The sequence below is a fragment of the Paroedura picta genome, chromosome 5, assembly GCF_049243985.1.
Source record: "Paroedura picta isolate Pp20150507F chromosome 5, Ppicta_v3.0, whole genome shotgun sequence".
Taxonomy (NCBI): Eukaryota; Metazoa; Chordata; class Lepidosauria; order Squamata; family Gekkonidae; genus Paroedura; species Paroedura picta.
In genome coordinates, this window is record NC_135373.1 from 86,916,057 (window position 1) to 86,932,430 (window position 16,374).

At 40.8% G+C, this 16,374-nt stretch overlaps 1 protein-coding gene across 2 annotated transcripts in view; it reads left to right on the top strand.

The window, feature by feature from the left end:
* The window catches only part of SYT1 (synaptotagmin 1), a 492,114-nt gene that overhangs the window by 392,821 nt on the left and 82,919 nt on the right, over positions 1–16,374 (top strand). For both annotated transcript variants that reach the window (XM_077338894.1, XM_077338895.1), the window contains exon 9: positions 2,692–2,809. In XM_077338894.1, the coding sequence (XP_077195009.1) occupies positions 2,692–2,809 (118 nt within the window). The remainder of the gene's footprint in view (positions 1–2,691; positions 2,810–16,374) is intronic.

The following is a 16,374-nucleotide window of genomic DNA, read 5'->3' on the forward strand; positions in this document are numbered from 1 at the left end:
GCTGAGTGCCATAAGGAGAACTGTCTTTTTAAAAAGACCAGAGAGGCCTGAAATGCCTAATTAGAGTATTTAGTGTAACCCGATTCTGTAGTTTTTGAAAACAGCATTGTCACCTCCCCACCCCAGACATCATTGTACACAGGACAAGACAGCAGGCAAAATATTCCTAATGATCATTACTAAGCAGTATGCAGTCGTCTACTTTATATCCTTCTTGTCTCTTCAAGATCAAATATATTCATCTCTGCATTTATTACAAAGATTCTGTGATTTGCGTCTGCAGTTTGTTCTTTCTGCATGCTAAGAAGCAGCACTATTTTAAGGATTCCATTTAATAATACAGCACAGTGGCTTGTAGCTATAATGTCTTGTCTGATACATTTTTAACAAAACTAAGTACTTTCAGCCATTAATGTCATCTATTAGATACCATTGTGAGTCTTCAGAAAATACTTGCATTGTCTGCTGAATGTAAGAAAAAACACAAAATGGTTCTTAAAACTGATCTGTTTATTATAAAATGTGATGAATATGAGTCCAGTTCCCTGTTTGGGTGACGGCGAAAGTAATGCCTTACTGATTACTCTCACAACTAATCCTATATACGTGCTGAAGGGTTTCCTAATCATTTCCAGCACCAAACTGTGAGTGAACAGCAGCACGTTTTGGGATACAGAAAAATTCCTATGAGTAATGCATCTGCTACTGCCATTTTGACAGATAATGATGACAGCATTTTGTCCTGGAATCATTACATTTAACATGCATGCAACTCTGCAGGAATATAGCTGATTAAAATTATTGAGAAGAAGCAGAATTAAGATTGGCTAGGAGTGTCACACTGTACTGCATGATTGGCAGTAATTGCTGGCCATTTTCTGCACTACGTTGTGGGGTAAAATGGAGAATTATGAACACAATCCTTACAAGGTTAAGCAAGCCTCTAGGGCAATTGATCTTTTTCACCAAGGCCTTTTTCACATGGGTAAAGTTATCCCATATCTCCATAAACAAGTAAAATGCAACCTAATACATAGATTTTACCTATGAGCACAAGTTGTTTTTTAATTTTATATTTCATGTATGGATGAATTTCTTTCTAATATAATCCATATACAGTATTTACTCATATGAAAGGCTAAGACTGTTTTATCAGGTATGTCAATATAAAATGCAATGGCAGGAGTCATCTTACATTCTCATAAAAGAAACAATTATATCTTTAACACTTTTTGCTCCATTTAATATTTTGGAAACAGCCTCCTGGGTGGAGACTGTCCAGGGCCCTGTCCATCCTGTGCGCCTTCTGATTGGCCAGCCACCCTCAAGCCCGCCCTCCACAAACCCAGCAAAGCCTGTTTGGCCACTGGACATCAACAAGAAAGGAAGTCAGCATCAGGGGCCCCAGTCTAGGGGTGGATGGCTGAGGAGCCTGCCTGCCGCCACCCAGGCAGCCCTCAAAGAAGAAGAGGTGGTTCTTATATGTCGCTTTTCTCTACCTGGAGGAGACTCAAAGCAGCTTACATTCGCCTCCCTTTCCTTTCCCCACAACAGACACCATGTGAGGGAGGTGAGGCTGAGAGAAAAGAAGAGTTGGTTCTTATATGGAATTCTTCTCTTCCTGAAGGAGTCTCAAAATGACTTACAATCGCCTTCCCTTTCCTCTCCTCACAACAGGTGCCCTGTGAGGGAGGGGAGGCTGAGAGAGCCCTGATATTACTGAAGAAAAAGATTTGGTTCTTATATGCTGCTTTTCTCTACCTGAAGGAGTCTCCAAGTGGCTTACAATAGCCTTCCCTTTCCTCTCCCCACAACAGACACCCTGTGAGGTAGGTGAGGCTGAGAGAGCCCTGATATTACTGCTCAGTCAGAACAGCTTTATCAGTGCTGTGGCATGCTCAAGGTCACCCATCTGGTTGCATGTAGGGGAGCACAAAATCAAACCTGGCCTACCAGATTAGAAGTCAATGCTCCTAATCACTACATCAAGCTGGGTCTCAAGGCTTGCCTCCAGCTCGCCTGGCCTTCTGTGCTCGGTGGAGTGAGGGAGGCGAGGGGGCTGCCTGCCTTGAGAGGCTTGCCTTCAGTGACTGGCCTTCTGCACTTGGTGAGGGGGGGCGAGAGGGCTTCCTGGCTTGCCAGAGCTAAACCTCGAGAGGCTTCCCTTCAGCACACCCGGCCTTCTGTGCATTGGGGCGGTCCGCATGTCATGGCGCCAGCCTCTCCCTCTGCATGCTGCCTCCCCCCTAAACCACCCACTACCCCGCTAGCATCTGCTGTATTGACAGCTGCAGCGGGCTTTTTGACTAGTCCAGTAATAATTTGAGTGTGCATGCAATTAGAGGGAGGATCATCTTATATTCAGGATTGTTTTCCTACAGAATACACATGGTACTATTGCTTTCTACATTGCACAGTTTCATTTCTGTGCACATTAAAAAAACAAAGATTTGAAAATACAGTATGTGCTTTGATCTCCAGCATGCAGGGACAGGATTTCTCAGTCATCACTGATACAATTTCAGGTCATTCATAAATGCAGTTGTTCATTGTTATTAGAATTGGAATTGTGAGTCTCTTAAACTGGAATTTATTTCTCTATTATGTTGGTTATTAGGCGGTATTAGAAATATGTTTTTCTGAATCCATGATTTTAAGGAAAATGACTGTTCCCCTTGCTTCTTATTGCAGCAAGAGAAGCTAGGGGACATCTGCTTCTCCCTCCGCTATGTGCCTACTGCTGGCAAGCTGACTGTTGTTATCTTGGAAGCAAAGAATCTGAAGAAGATGGACGTGGGAGGCTTATCAGGTAGGTTAATGGCAGTAAGCATATAGCAATGACTGTGCTGCCATTATTTTTCCATTAACAGTTCTCTCACCACTAGAAAATGCAGATTGCTGCTCATGTGCAGGATATTATTTACATTTACTAAGTCTGGAGGCCATTTCTCTGTAATACAGTGAAAGGGGAAAGTGGCCCCTCACCTTGCCAATGGGGTCCTGAGGAGGACATGGAATCAGACCAGCCAGCACAAATAGAACAAGCAGTTTCTTTCTTCTATCTCTTTACTTTTACGTGTTATATACAGGAGTGGTTGCTTTAGGGGAACTCAAAATATAGGAACTTATTCATAAATCTAGCACTTCAGTAAACCTGCTAACTTGAATTTTTTTTTTTTGTATGCTGCTATGCTTTTGAATAGAGCCTCTTGTGGCGCAGAGTGGTAAGGCAGCTGCCTGAAAGCTTTGCCCATGAGGTTGGGAGTTCGATCCCAGCAGCCGGCTCAAGGTTGACTCAGCCTTCCATCCTTCCGAGGTCGGTAAAATGAGTACCCAGCTTGCTGCTGGGGGGTAAACGGTCATGACTGGGGAAGGCACTGGCAAACCACCCCGTATTGAGTCTGCCATGAAAACGCTAGAGGGCGTCACCCCAAGGGTCAGACATGACTCGGTGCTTGCACAGGGGATACCTTTACCTTTACCTATGCTTTTGAATATGCTTAAACATTATCCATTTTCATTATAATTAATGTGAGTAAATTCTTGTTTGTTATACAAAGTTATTGCTATCATCTAAGAAATTAAGTGATTCTTCCTATATTTTGTGGAAAAGTATGCAAGCGCTTTCTTTGGATAATGATGTTTTGCCCAATAAAAAGTTGAATCTTTGACTTCCTCCTGATTGGTGAGCCAGAATTAGAACCAAGGGTCATTTTTCCATGATGTTTCAGACACAGTGTACTTTTATCTTGCCAATGTACTTAACTGAGAGTATATTTGCATGAGAGGCACTCAGCTCATATAAAATTAACATAAAAGTGAAGTCTTTGGTATTGCCAGGAGGGGAAAATTCTTCATTGTCCTCACACGTTACCCCTTTCTGAATCTTAATGATTACAGAAGTATAAACACTTCTGAATCACAACAGGATAATTAAAGTTAAACATAGGTATGTGTAAAATGATGTACACACATACAACAAATCCTAACTTTAAATACATGCTGATAAATCTGACTGAGAATGAGAGAAATGATTTGGGGGTTGTTCTGGATAGCTCAATGAAGATGACAACCCAGTGTGTTGCATCAGTGAAAAAGTCAAACTCAGTGCTAGAGATTATTTTAAATTAACAGGATTTGAAAATAAAAGGGCCAGTATTGCAAGGTTCCTGTATTGGTCTGCAGTGCAGCCTTGCTTGGAGTACTGTGAGCAGTTTTGGTGACCATAAAAGGATACTGTAGAGGTTGAAAAAGTACAGAAGAGGGCAGCCAATGTGATTGGAGCATCACAAGTTAAAGCTTCTGGGACTGTTCAGCTTAGAAAAGGATATAACTTTTTAGGAGGGACATAACAAAGGTTTATAAAACTATGCTTGGGGTAGTGAGAGTGCATATAGATAACATTCTCCCTCTCCCATAATGCGAGAACTTTACTACTTCCAGTAAAGTTGATGGGCAATAGATTCAGAACAGATAACAGGAAATGCTTCCTTACCCAACAAATAATTAAATTTGGACCCACTGTTCCCGGATGTAGTGATGACCACAACCATAAATGGCTTTTAAAGGAGTTCTTCATATTCGTGGAGGATAGGTCCATCAGTTACTATCCATGGTGAGTAAAGAGAACCTCCACTCAGAGACAATAACCCTTAAAACCCTGTGCTAGGAAGCAATGTCATCTTTGACCTTGGCTGCTATGTCCTGTTTGTTGACCCTCCTGAGCTACTGGCTGAGTGCTATATGAAACAAGTTGCTGAATTAGGTGGGCCACTGATCCAATCTAGCAGGCTTTCCTTCTGTTTGTAGTCTCTACCTTCACAGAGTGTCAAGATCTGAGTGGGTCAAGAATTGAAAAGTATTTAAATAATTATGGCCTGAAAAAAGAGGGAATGCTGTCCCTTCATTTTTAAAGCTCTGAAAGCTAATATAATGCATTGCATTACATGAAAAGAGACCGTGCTTGAGGTACCAGGTGTTTGTTCCTTCTTTTCCTTTTCCAACCCTTCTTTTTCTTCTTGTGAGGTATCCAAGGTTATGTCCCTGCTTAGTACCTTTTCCTTGTTTCCTACCCCTATGGAGATATGTCAATAGTGTGTTAGTTCCTTTTATAGTGAGTTTGAGGTTGTGTTGAGAGCTGAATAAAGGCGACATCATTCCAATGTCTATCAAGATCATTTTATTGGAGCAAGATACAAAGCTTTTTCTTACTTTGCTCAGCATGTTACCTTCTTATATGATTATCCTTGCAAGTTCTGAGGAAAGCAGTAACAAGAAAAAAGATTGAGAGAGAGAGAGAATTGGGAGTTAAAGAGGGTGAGTATAGAGTGTACAATCAAATGGAAGGGAGAGGAAAATGGAGAGAAGGAATATTAATTATCAGAAAAATAAGTGGTAAAGATAAATAGTCAATAATAAGTGCCTGGGTACAGTTTGACTCCCTTCTACCTTTCTAATGTGCACAAGTCTATTAATTGTTAGATTTTCTGCTTACTTGAAATTGCTCCTGAACAAGGAGGCCAAATCAGTGCATGTGGTAGTTCAGGCCTCTTTATCCTTTGCATCATAAAAAATTATATTGTGTTATCACAAGGCAGTAACTTTCTAATTACAGGTATGATTTCATTCAACATATGTACTGTTCCCTACCTCCCCCCCCCCACCATTGATACCACAACAAACCATTTATGCTCCCTCTTTGGCGGGGGGAGTATGTCTATGAGTATTGTCCACAAGTGTTCTGGAAAGCATAGATTAGATCTGGAGCCAAGGCTAAACACCTTCTCATGCTGCTCCCACAGTTTGCCTCCATTCACCAAGCTGTGCATGCATGCATGCATTCTGCTTTGTCAAGGGAGTGAGTGAAATCTAACTTTTACATGTTCCTTGAACTCCTATTGGTTCCAGCATAGTTAAGCAAACCAAGTAGCAAAGATCCCTGAGATGTTACATGGTAGCAAGGGGGCTTAGAGGGGGCAATTCTCTGGGGGACCCATTTTTTCCTATTAATCAAAGGAAAAGCAGGCCACATAATGTAGAAACAAGGAAGAAAGTTCTTGCTGTTGCCCAAGAGGAGGAGTGGTAAGGGGGTAACTAGTGCTAGGACTAAGCAGACTAGCATAGGTGTGACATTGGGCCCTTGGCAACAGCTCAGGAATACTGACTCCTGGTATCATCGCTTGAAAGCATTTATACAGCAACATTGCTGGGTCTGGTCATTGCCTTTATGGCAATGTTGAGTTCCATGATGGATGAAAGTATATAAGTGTAATAAATACAATTAACAGTTTTGAGTTTGCGAGACAATATCGAGGTGGGTATGGGTAGAGAAACAGTTTACATTAGTGGTATATTCCATGTAAGAGACTATATTGTGCTAAGAAAGTGTGTCGGGCATGACCTGACTGGATATGTGCAGTGAATTCTGGCTTATCTTTTTTTTTTTCTTCTTCTTCATCTGTCTCCTTTTCACTAACTTTCTGTCAGTTTTCTGCTTCTGTGGATTTTGAAATATACAACAGTTTTATGGACATGGAAATAGTACCTTCTTGGTCCATGTGATTGCTAGTGTTGTACAGTCCTTAATGAAGTCCTGATGGCTTGATGACTGGATGTCTGTGGTCAATAACTGCTTGGTAAGGAATTTCAGATACTGCCTATGTGAGCATGAGAGACAGTGCATGTACTCTGGAAAAAATTATAAGAGCATTTTTGTTCAGATTTTGGAAATGCAACTGATTCCAGGTCCATTGCCTACAACGTTATGCCACCAAACCTTCCTTACCTCCCTCTGATGTCAAGCCACTTTGTAAGCCACTTTGGGTCCCCATTGTGGAGAAAGGTGGGATAGAAATAAAGCAAAAAGCTAAATATGCCCCTTTTCATTCAAGTGACAGCAGAAGATTGCCAGAGTGGCAGTGGGAAGGGAAAGTCCATAAAAAAGGCAATCTCTAGGAGGTAAAAGTACTGCCTGATATTGCTATGCAAAAACAGGGAAAGTAGAAACTGTGAGTTGTGGTTCTTCTTTTCACACCTTATAAAGTGAGAACTTGCACATCTCCTCTATTGAACTTGTGTCTATTATTGCATAGGAGATTTCATTTGGGGCAAGAAGTGCTAAAAGTAGCATATCTCACTACCCACTTCCTTAACTACCTTCTCTCAAGTGGCAAAACCATTCCTGAGTAGCATACCGTTATAGATCTCAAGCCTACCCCGAAACTGGAGATCCTTCTGCTTCAACAATTGTGGGGGGAAACTGCACATTCCTGAAATATTCATGTAGATAACTGGCATCTATTTTCTTTTTTGTTTTCCCTCAAAACCAAAATAGATTTTCAGTTTTTCCAACTGAAAAGTTGTATGCCATAGTGGAGATGAGGGTTCCATGTGAAACTAAACTGAATGTTACCCACACAATTGGCAGCACTTATTGTCACGTTAGGAGCCCATTATCAGAAAAGCGGAATAATGTAGTCATGTTTGTGTGAAAGAGAAAAATAAGGGGAGATGTACATTTTAAATAAATCTGCTGGTTTTGGAAAATTACAAAAAAGAGGAAAAGAAAGGCAGAAAAATAAGTGGGAGTGTGAAAGTATGGTTGGGAATGCAGCTTGGTATTATTCCTTTCCTGCCTAATGGAGACTATTCTCAATAATGTGCTTACAGATGTGGATGGCCTGTTCGTCTTTATGTTCAACTTATTTCAACTTCACTGGACAGGAAATTTCGACTCCCTGTTTCCCAGGGTTGAGCAATGTCAGTACAGCAGGTGTGCATATAATGCCTCAGTATTTTGCTTGTCCCTCATATACTGTTTTGTTGTGAGATTTGATTTATTTATCCAGCATTGGCTCGATATGGTAAATATTCAAGGGGAAAGCAACACGTTTATCTTGAAACTGAAATCACCTGAGGTATTCAATATGATCTGAGCAACTTTTCATCATTATTCTTGAATTTTTATTTCTTCTTAATACAAATTCAGATAAGGGCATTGTTTGAGCCTAATTCCGTACACTCTCTCATTCCCTCATGTGCTCTTATTCCCTGCTTCACCTTCTCTTTGGTGTATACCTGTGGTCCCCAGGTCCGGGGACCGGTACCGGTCCGCGGCTTCTCCTCATCCTCCTCCCCGGCTGCTGCCTCAGGGGCTGCACTGACACTCTGCTGCTGGCTCACCTTTGGTGCTCTCCAGCGGCCGGCATGGCTGGGGCATCCCCTCAGCGTGGCACTGCACAGCTGCTGCTGGCGGTGCCCCCCGGTGGGTGGCAGGAAGGCAGGGGCACTGGCGGGAAAGCAAGTGGAGCAGGGGCTCAGGCAGCAGCAATATCCCTCGGCAAAAGACTACCCCCCCCCCAGAGCCTCAGTAAAATTGTCAAGCATTGACCGGTCCCTGGTGATAAAAAGGTTGGGGACCACTGGTGTATACCATAGTACCATTTACAATACCATTACAATCTCTCAGCAACGATCACATATCTGTGATACTAAAGGGCACCTGTAACTCTTTTTCAATGTATGGCATGCATGAATGTTGTTAATGTAGGATGGCTGACAGAAAGGAATCAAGTGTTCATTCTTGGTAGTGTGAAGTTTCATATGTAAGCATAAAGCAACAAGTCTCAAATGCAGAATCGCCAGATGCTTAATGAAGTCTGTTGTAGCAGAAAATATTCTCATTATATTGTAGAGAGGGGAGAAGGAAGACAGTTACAAAAATTGCAGCCCCAGTGGCCAGGTAATTCCCATTCCATTTGGCACAGACCAATTGCAGGAAATACTTACCTCTGAAAACTGAGACTGAATTGGGAGGAGGGGGGGAGGTCTGGTGATTAAACAGGCTGGTTAAATCTATATACCAGATAACAAAGCCATATATAATGTATCTATGAGAGCATAACATTTATTTTAGGTGAGATTGTCAACTCCTTCTTGGGAAATCCCTAAAAGATTTAAGGGGGAGTGTCTGGGAAGAGGGAATTTCAGGAAGGGGGGAGCTCAACAGGGATCTAATGCCATGGACTGACTCTGGCCTTCAAAGCAGCCATTATCTCCAGAGGAACGTACCTCTGCAGTCTAGAGATCAGCTGTATTTATCTGAAAAAGGTTTCCAAGCAATCTAAGTTCCAAGCATGGTATAAAAAACACAGTGGCCACAAGAAAATACAAAAGAATAAATAACAAAAAGCCAAGAATATATAACAAAAAACATGCTGACACTGAATAATATTAATATTTAATAACAAGTAGCAAAGATGACTTTGTTGAAGGAGGGGAACAAGAAGGAAAGATATGAATGTAACATGAGAACTACTCAACACATGTATGAACACTAATCAAGTGTACACTGTACACAGGTTGTACTTGAGTTCACTGTAATGTGTGAACACTGCTTCGGAAAGGGAGCAAGGAAGAAAACAGGGTAGGCAAGGAAAAACGGGGAAGTCTGGCAGGACAAGTTGACTTGGGAAGGAACAAGTCTGGAGATGGCACGGTACATTTCTGGCTCAGACAGAAAGCGGTAGCAGTTTCCTCATCTCCATCAATACCCTGCAAAATTTGTAGGATGACTGGTACTTCACAGTGTTTTTGTTACTGAAGGAAGGTCTTTGTGCGGCTGAGATTAATTTCTCCCTTTGGAAGCCCAGATTTCATCCTAGGGCCTAACTGAGTTTCATGATGGTATTTCTATGATGGAGCTTGTGTGAATTATTTTGTAAATTTGTCAGCTGAAGTTCTTATGGTTGATATAACTATTCTTTGGAAAAGCTATGTCCTATTTTGTATTTCTTCCTAAATTACTGTCTATAGACAGCTCATTGTACTTTAATATTATACAGTGATTATGTGGTGTATGAAATGTGTTAGAATCCTTTGCTTGTTTAAACAGTAGATCATCCATCAGATTCATTAGGCTCTGAAACTGGCCCAGATTCACTCATATTAAGAATAAGGAAACACATTCTGCATTTTATTTTATTGTTTCAGCAGGCAGCAATCAAAATCAAATTGTCTTAAAAACTGTAACTCATCATCCTTAACTTCTCAAGTCATGAACACAGCTATTGACACTTGCTGGCAAAAGGAGCTTGACGTTAGCAGTATTTCCCTTTGGAAATAAATATTTTAAATTATTACCTGCTTAGTTTCTAATTAACCTAAACATCTGGATCGTGTTAGCTAGTATAATAGGGCAGTCAAAGTGTGTTACATCGGATGTGAAAGATGATATAAACCTGCAGGCAGCTACAAGCAGAGCACAGGAAGCTGAATAATTATGTTCAAAGTCCTCATATGTTAGTCTAACAAGATTCAGATGTACTTGGCCCTGTATTAAGAGTCTGAGGCCTGCATTATATATTTCTAGGCCAATACTAGTGGCAGTATCAGGGCCTCTGGGGAACAAGCGCCAGTTCCTTGTGCCATGTGATACTTTATCAGGAAGGTACACAGAGAAGGGTGTTCCGTCTTTCCCAAAACACTCAGCGAGTAGAATAACTGACGTAAGTTTAGAGCATTTTGAAGAGAAAGACCTATCAATATCAAATTGCTGACTGATTTTGCTAATTGAAAAATGTCCTTATTAGTCACATATCACACTCACCCACTAGGCAAACTGGCATATACTTTGGATACCAGAGGTGTGGAGGAGTGCCAACCAAACCTGTGTTTCCCCCAAAGCATCCAGGTCTACCAGAGAAAGCATCAGCCTGTTTGATGCCTCCTTAGCCTCAGTAGGTGGCTGCAGAGGGCCTGCTGTTTTCCTTTCCCCTCTCTTAGAGGGACCAAGGGGCAGTCTATCCCTCACCACTGCACTGCAGGAAGAGGAGGGCAGTTGGTGGCTTCCTACCCTATCCTGCTCTGATGGGGGTCAAGGAGGTCAGGCTCTGCTGCACATTAGGTAGGTGTGTGGTGAGGAGGGTGGGTACCCCCACAAGGAAGTGGGGGCAAGGAAGGGGGTACTGCTGCACCTCACCTCTGGGAAGCTGAAGATGGGGAAGTATAGTGGTGCCTTATTGCCTCTGCTCACCAGCTCCCTTCTATAGTGATTTGTCAAAGGCTGAATGCAAAGGGGGGGGGGGAGCTGCAGCTTGTCACTGTGCTTCATAGGGAGAAGTTAACTTAGGGTTGGTTTCTCTTCAGATCGCATTCACGGCCAGCTTCTCACTGTATTTCAAGCAAGGATGAGTTTGCCCTGTGGTGCCAATAGTGCTCAGGTTGATCATGTATTTATGTTATCTCTGTAAAGTGATCTCTACTGGAGTCTGATGTTCCAGAAAATTCTGTTAGTGGCCAGATTTGTCCACACAATCAAGTAAATGCCATATGAAGAAATGTTAGCGTGTATCTGTTTGTACATGCAAAGATCTGACATTCATTTTCATTACCTTGCATTCTGACTTCCTGAATGGCAGATCAGTTCCTGAATGGCAGCCCATACCCGTATATTTTTGTAAGTGCATGCACAGCTGCGTGAAGGAATCTGACAGTGCAAACTGGCTTTTATTCAGAAGTAACTCTCATTTTATTTAGTGGGGTCAGGAAAATGTGCTTAGGATTGGAACCTTACCTTTCCATTTTTTCAGACGGGGTTGGATTTTTCCACAAGGATGATTCTGTCTCACTAAATACATTTTACTAAACTAGCACTACAGACATGGCACATGGATCATTAATCCCTTTTTGTCCTTTCTGGCACATTATGATCTGAGTAGCATAGACTAAATGGGTAGTGAATACTCTTAGATCTAAAGAAATATTTGTTCAAAATACTGGACCTAAACAATCATCAGGTCTGTTCCTGTACAATACATAGGGGGTAGAAATTATTTTCAGCATTTTTTCAGCCCTTTTTATCTGCATGAAAATAAGAGTCAACTGATAAAATTATATTGCATATATGAAATGAAATGACAGTTTTCTGCAATTTGAAATCTATTTTGCAAATACTGTTTGTATTCAGAAAGGTTTATAAAGAAAAAAAATGTTTAGAGAGTCAGAATTCTTAAAGAGAAAATGCTCATGAATTATGCAAAGTGGGCTTTCTATTTAATACATTCATTAAAACACTGGGAAACTAAAAAAAGGCAGTCAGCCATCATGAATTTAATATAATATACTTGGAAGAATATACTTGGCAACAGACTTACTGCAATAAATATTCCAGTAATCATTGTGAGCAAAGGCCGAGTTTATTAAAGAATTATATTATATGAGCAAAAATAATACAGTTCTATACTGGTGATCATATATTCAATTGAACTAATTTCAAAAGTTGAAAAGTAAAAAATTCCACTAAACATCTCAGTTTCCACACTAGGGACATTGGCCTCTCTTGCTCCTGCCATGCCTGTAAGTTGCTCCTGCTGAGGCCAGGCATTAAGGCTAAAGATATGGACTCAGACATTGGGGCATGGCTGGTGCCATTACGATGTGTCAGCTGGGGGGGGGGTCTTTGCCCCCAGCCATGGCTCCACACCCAGATATCCAAAAATAAATTCTGGTTTTTAAAGGATTCAGTATAGAAACTCATCTTTTTTTGGGGGGGGGGGAATCACTGGATAACATCCTTGATATCATGTTCTCTTGACAGTGCTTTAACAAAAACATAGTGGAAACTGACCACTAATTTCATATAACTAAATTTATATAATGGTAAAAAGAAACAACAAAATTTGATAAATTAATATAAAAGGATATGGAAAAATCAACTCTAGAAGATACCAAATGAGCCCTTATTGATTACATCACAATAAAGCTCAACATCAAAGAGAGAAAGGTATATAAATCATAGAATCATAGAGTTGGAAGGGGCCATACATCTAGTCCAACCCCCTGCTCAATGCAGGATCAGCCCAAAGCATCCTAAAGTCATATGGATGACTTACTGTAATAACAGCCCTCTTTTCTAATCTCTGTTTGATCTCCAGTGGAGAGCAACTCTTCTGAACACTACAAAACATATTAATTTTTAAAATTATTCTAAATGGAATCACAAATGTTTTGCACTTGAATGTCCATGTGCTACTTTTGCACTTTCCACTTCCATTTTTTTTTTCAATTCAATATTTATTCACGGTCATTCAGACCAAAACCATCCTCCCTAATATTTATAATTCATCTAATGGGGGGGGGAATGAACTTGCAATAGAATTTCTTTCCCTAGTTGTGTTTAACTTGCTGAATTTGCCCATTGTGCTAGCAGGACTCCCAAAGTTGAATGTGATTATGTTAACGGGATCAAAATCCCTCTGTGTGTTGTCTTTCCATCTGGGAGCTGTAGTTAGATCCACTAAGTACTGAGTATGCAACAACATGATGAACATGAATCTCTCAGATTAATGCCATTGGTTGCACAGGTACAAATGCATAAGATATAAACATAGCTGCTTTGAAATGATGCATGACTTGCCCATGATTACCCAGTGAAGCAGTAAACTGTCAGCATGTGCCAACAGCAGCTACCCAGTCATGTTAAATGCTGCCATTGTGCATTTGCAAAACTGCTTGAAATATTGCTCATTTTAAATGGAGAGAGATCACCAGTGCATCAGTGTAATTGTACAAAGTACTCATCTCAAGAGAAAATGGGCATTGCAAACACGGAAAATTTGATTTTTGAACAACCTATTCACCCTTTATCAGAGCTATCCAGGGTTTCCCCTGGAAACTCATTTTTTCTCCATATTGTAGAAACTAGGGGCATACCATAGAGCCCCGTAGAATGGATCGATGGCCCTTTTGGTCCCATATAACAAGTTAAAGGTTCTGTGCATCTTTCTCTTTGTGAACCACAAATCCTTATGAAGCTTAGGCTATCAGTACAAGGACTGGGCCAAAGTAGCACAAATGGCAGATGGGATAGACTCCATCTCAAAACTGAGAGTGCCTTATGCCATGTACTGTGCCATCCTTCATATGTGTAGGGTTGAGCTGCCAGCCACGAAATTACAGCTGTAGTTGTGAAATGATATTCCACTTTGCTGATACATCAGTTTTCTATCATCCTCGAATCTGTAAACCAGAAGTAATAATTAACTATCTTATAGGAATATAGGTAAAGGTAGGAACATCAGTACTTTTCACACCAGATAGTAAACAATAATAAATTGCCATCACATTATGAGCAGCTGTAAAGCAAATTCATAAATACAGCAAGCTCCCAATTACAGCCGCGAGTGTTTGCTGCATTTGGGGCAATCTGTCAGAGTAGCACGTAGGCTCATCAGCCAGTTTAATTTATTTTTAATAGTGCTGAAAGTTGCTGTGCTTCGGATACTGTCTGAAAAATACAGTTACTGTTCATTTTGGAAGCAGGAGTTTGTGAGATAAAAATAACACATTTACACTTAAATGTGGAAGAGGGCACAAAAGGCAGAAACAGCTTATTTGAAGGTCAGATCAGAGTTTAAGTTGGGGGAAAATAAACATTAAAGTTTTTATAGAGGTATATTGAGATGCAAACGTGAGGCTTTGGAAGAACCTGTCCTACCTTTTTATGAAAGGGAAATGACTGGTGAATGACTCTATGAATTTTGCTCCTTGTCTGTACTTACCTGTGATCTAGATAGTAAATCTGGTGACCTGCAGGAAAGCTGTAGAAATACTCATCCGATTCCCCCCATCTTTGTTTCTTCCTCTCTCCTACTTCATCTCTGTCTCCCTTTCTCTCCCCCATCCTTACTCTCTGTCTTTCTGCCTCCACCACCAAGATAGGTCCCAAATTCCATTGAATTCCAAAACATGAGATGGAGGCTGTATCTCTGGATAAATGTTAATTACTTTCTTTATCCCACTCCCCTGAATGTAATAAGCTGATAATGAATGATCCATAATTTTAAAAAGATACAATCCTGCCTTCTCTCCATCCAAGTAGTATATTGTCAGTAAAATGTGGGGAATTTGTAAATGTACAAGGAAACTGGAAGCCAGATAGTCATCAGCATTCACCTATATCCTCCTCTGGGTACAGTGTATACCCAAATTTCCTTTTAAAGTTTGTTTCTGAAACAGTATCTCCTTTGCCTTTTGATGCTCCTCTGGCACAGAAATCTCTAACTAAACAAATAAATATTATATCTGTAAACTGCTATGCTCAAAGCCCCTCTTTGATAACCTTTTTCAATAACAAGTTTGTTAGGAATGGTGGCTTTCCCAGCAGGGTTGAAGGTGACAGGTGTCCCTGTGAAACGCAACTTGAGCATTAATCAAAGTGCATTGTTTCAGCCAGGTTTCATCAAGTATTCTTCAGACATCTAAAACAAATGTAAGAAAACTGTAGGTCTTTAAGGTGAAGAATTGTTTTCACTCAGTGCTGAATGGAGAGAAAGAGCTCAGTTTTGATACATTTCCTTTCCCATAATTTCGCCTTTTGAAGAGAGATAAGTGTTTCTTCTGTTTTTCTTTGTTATGATGTCTTTCTTCTGTACTGCTGATGAATACACTATTCAAGGTTCTCTGCTTGAATTCCTCTCGTTCTGTTGCGCCACCTTGTGATTTACAAAAAGCTACATTTCCCTCACTCCTCAATTTGAAAATATATGTACAAAGCTTTCCTGAAATATGCCCCCCATTTACGATGATTTGCCAAAGCTCTCCCATACCTGCGAGCTGAAGGCCAATGCTATATCAGCAGAGTTTATACTACAACTTTCAGTTGGATGAATATTGAAATATTGGAAACTTGTTAGGATAAGTTACACATCATAGGAGGAAACAACCACTGATGAAAGTTCAACATTGAAAATCTAGAGTCCGTTCTGGTTGCTTGCTTAATTATTAAAATAGAGACAAGACACATTTTGATGTTGGATTTAATATCTTATTAAGGAGTATTGTATAAATATTATATTGTATACTGATTTTGATAGCTTGGGATAGGTTCTCTCTTTTTCCTGTTAGTACGTTTATTCAGAACCGCCTGTTTTTTTAGATTCCACGATAGGCCAGTCACACCACCGGACCCTCCGTCTTTTCATCTGCCAAAGGAACCCCCAATTCATCAGCTAAAGTTTGGAAGGCAGCTAGTTTTTCTGCACATGCCAAAGAAGCAGCTGGTCCAACAATTTAAAAATCATCGAGGTAATGAGAGATATATGAACACCCAGTCCGGTCCTTGACCACCCATTCCAGAAAAGTACTGAATGTTTCAAAGGCCATGCATGATATGGAGCAACCCACAGGAATGGCCTTATCCACATACCTGCAGCCCCTGAACTGACATCCCAAAAGGCCTTCTCTGTCCTGGCCCCCACCTGGTGGAATGAGCTCCCAGAAGAGATCAGGGCCCTGATGGAATTAAAGCAGTTCCTCAAGGCCTGAAAAAGGGAGCTCTTCCACCAGGCATTTGGCTGAGGCCAGGCACAATCAGTC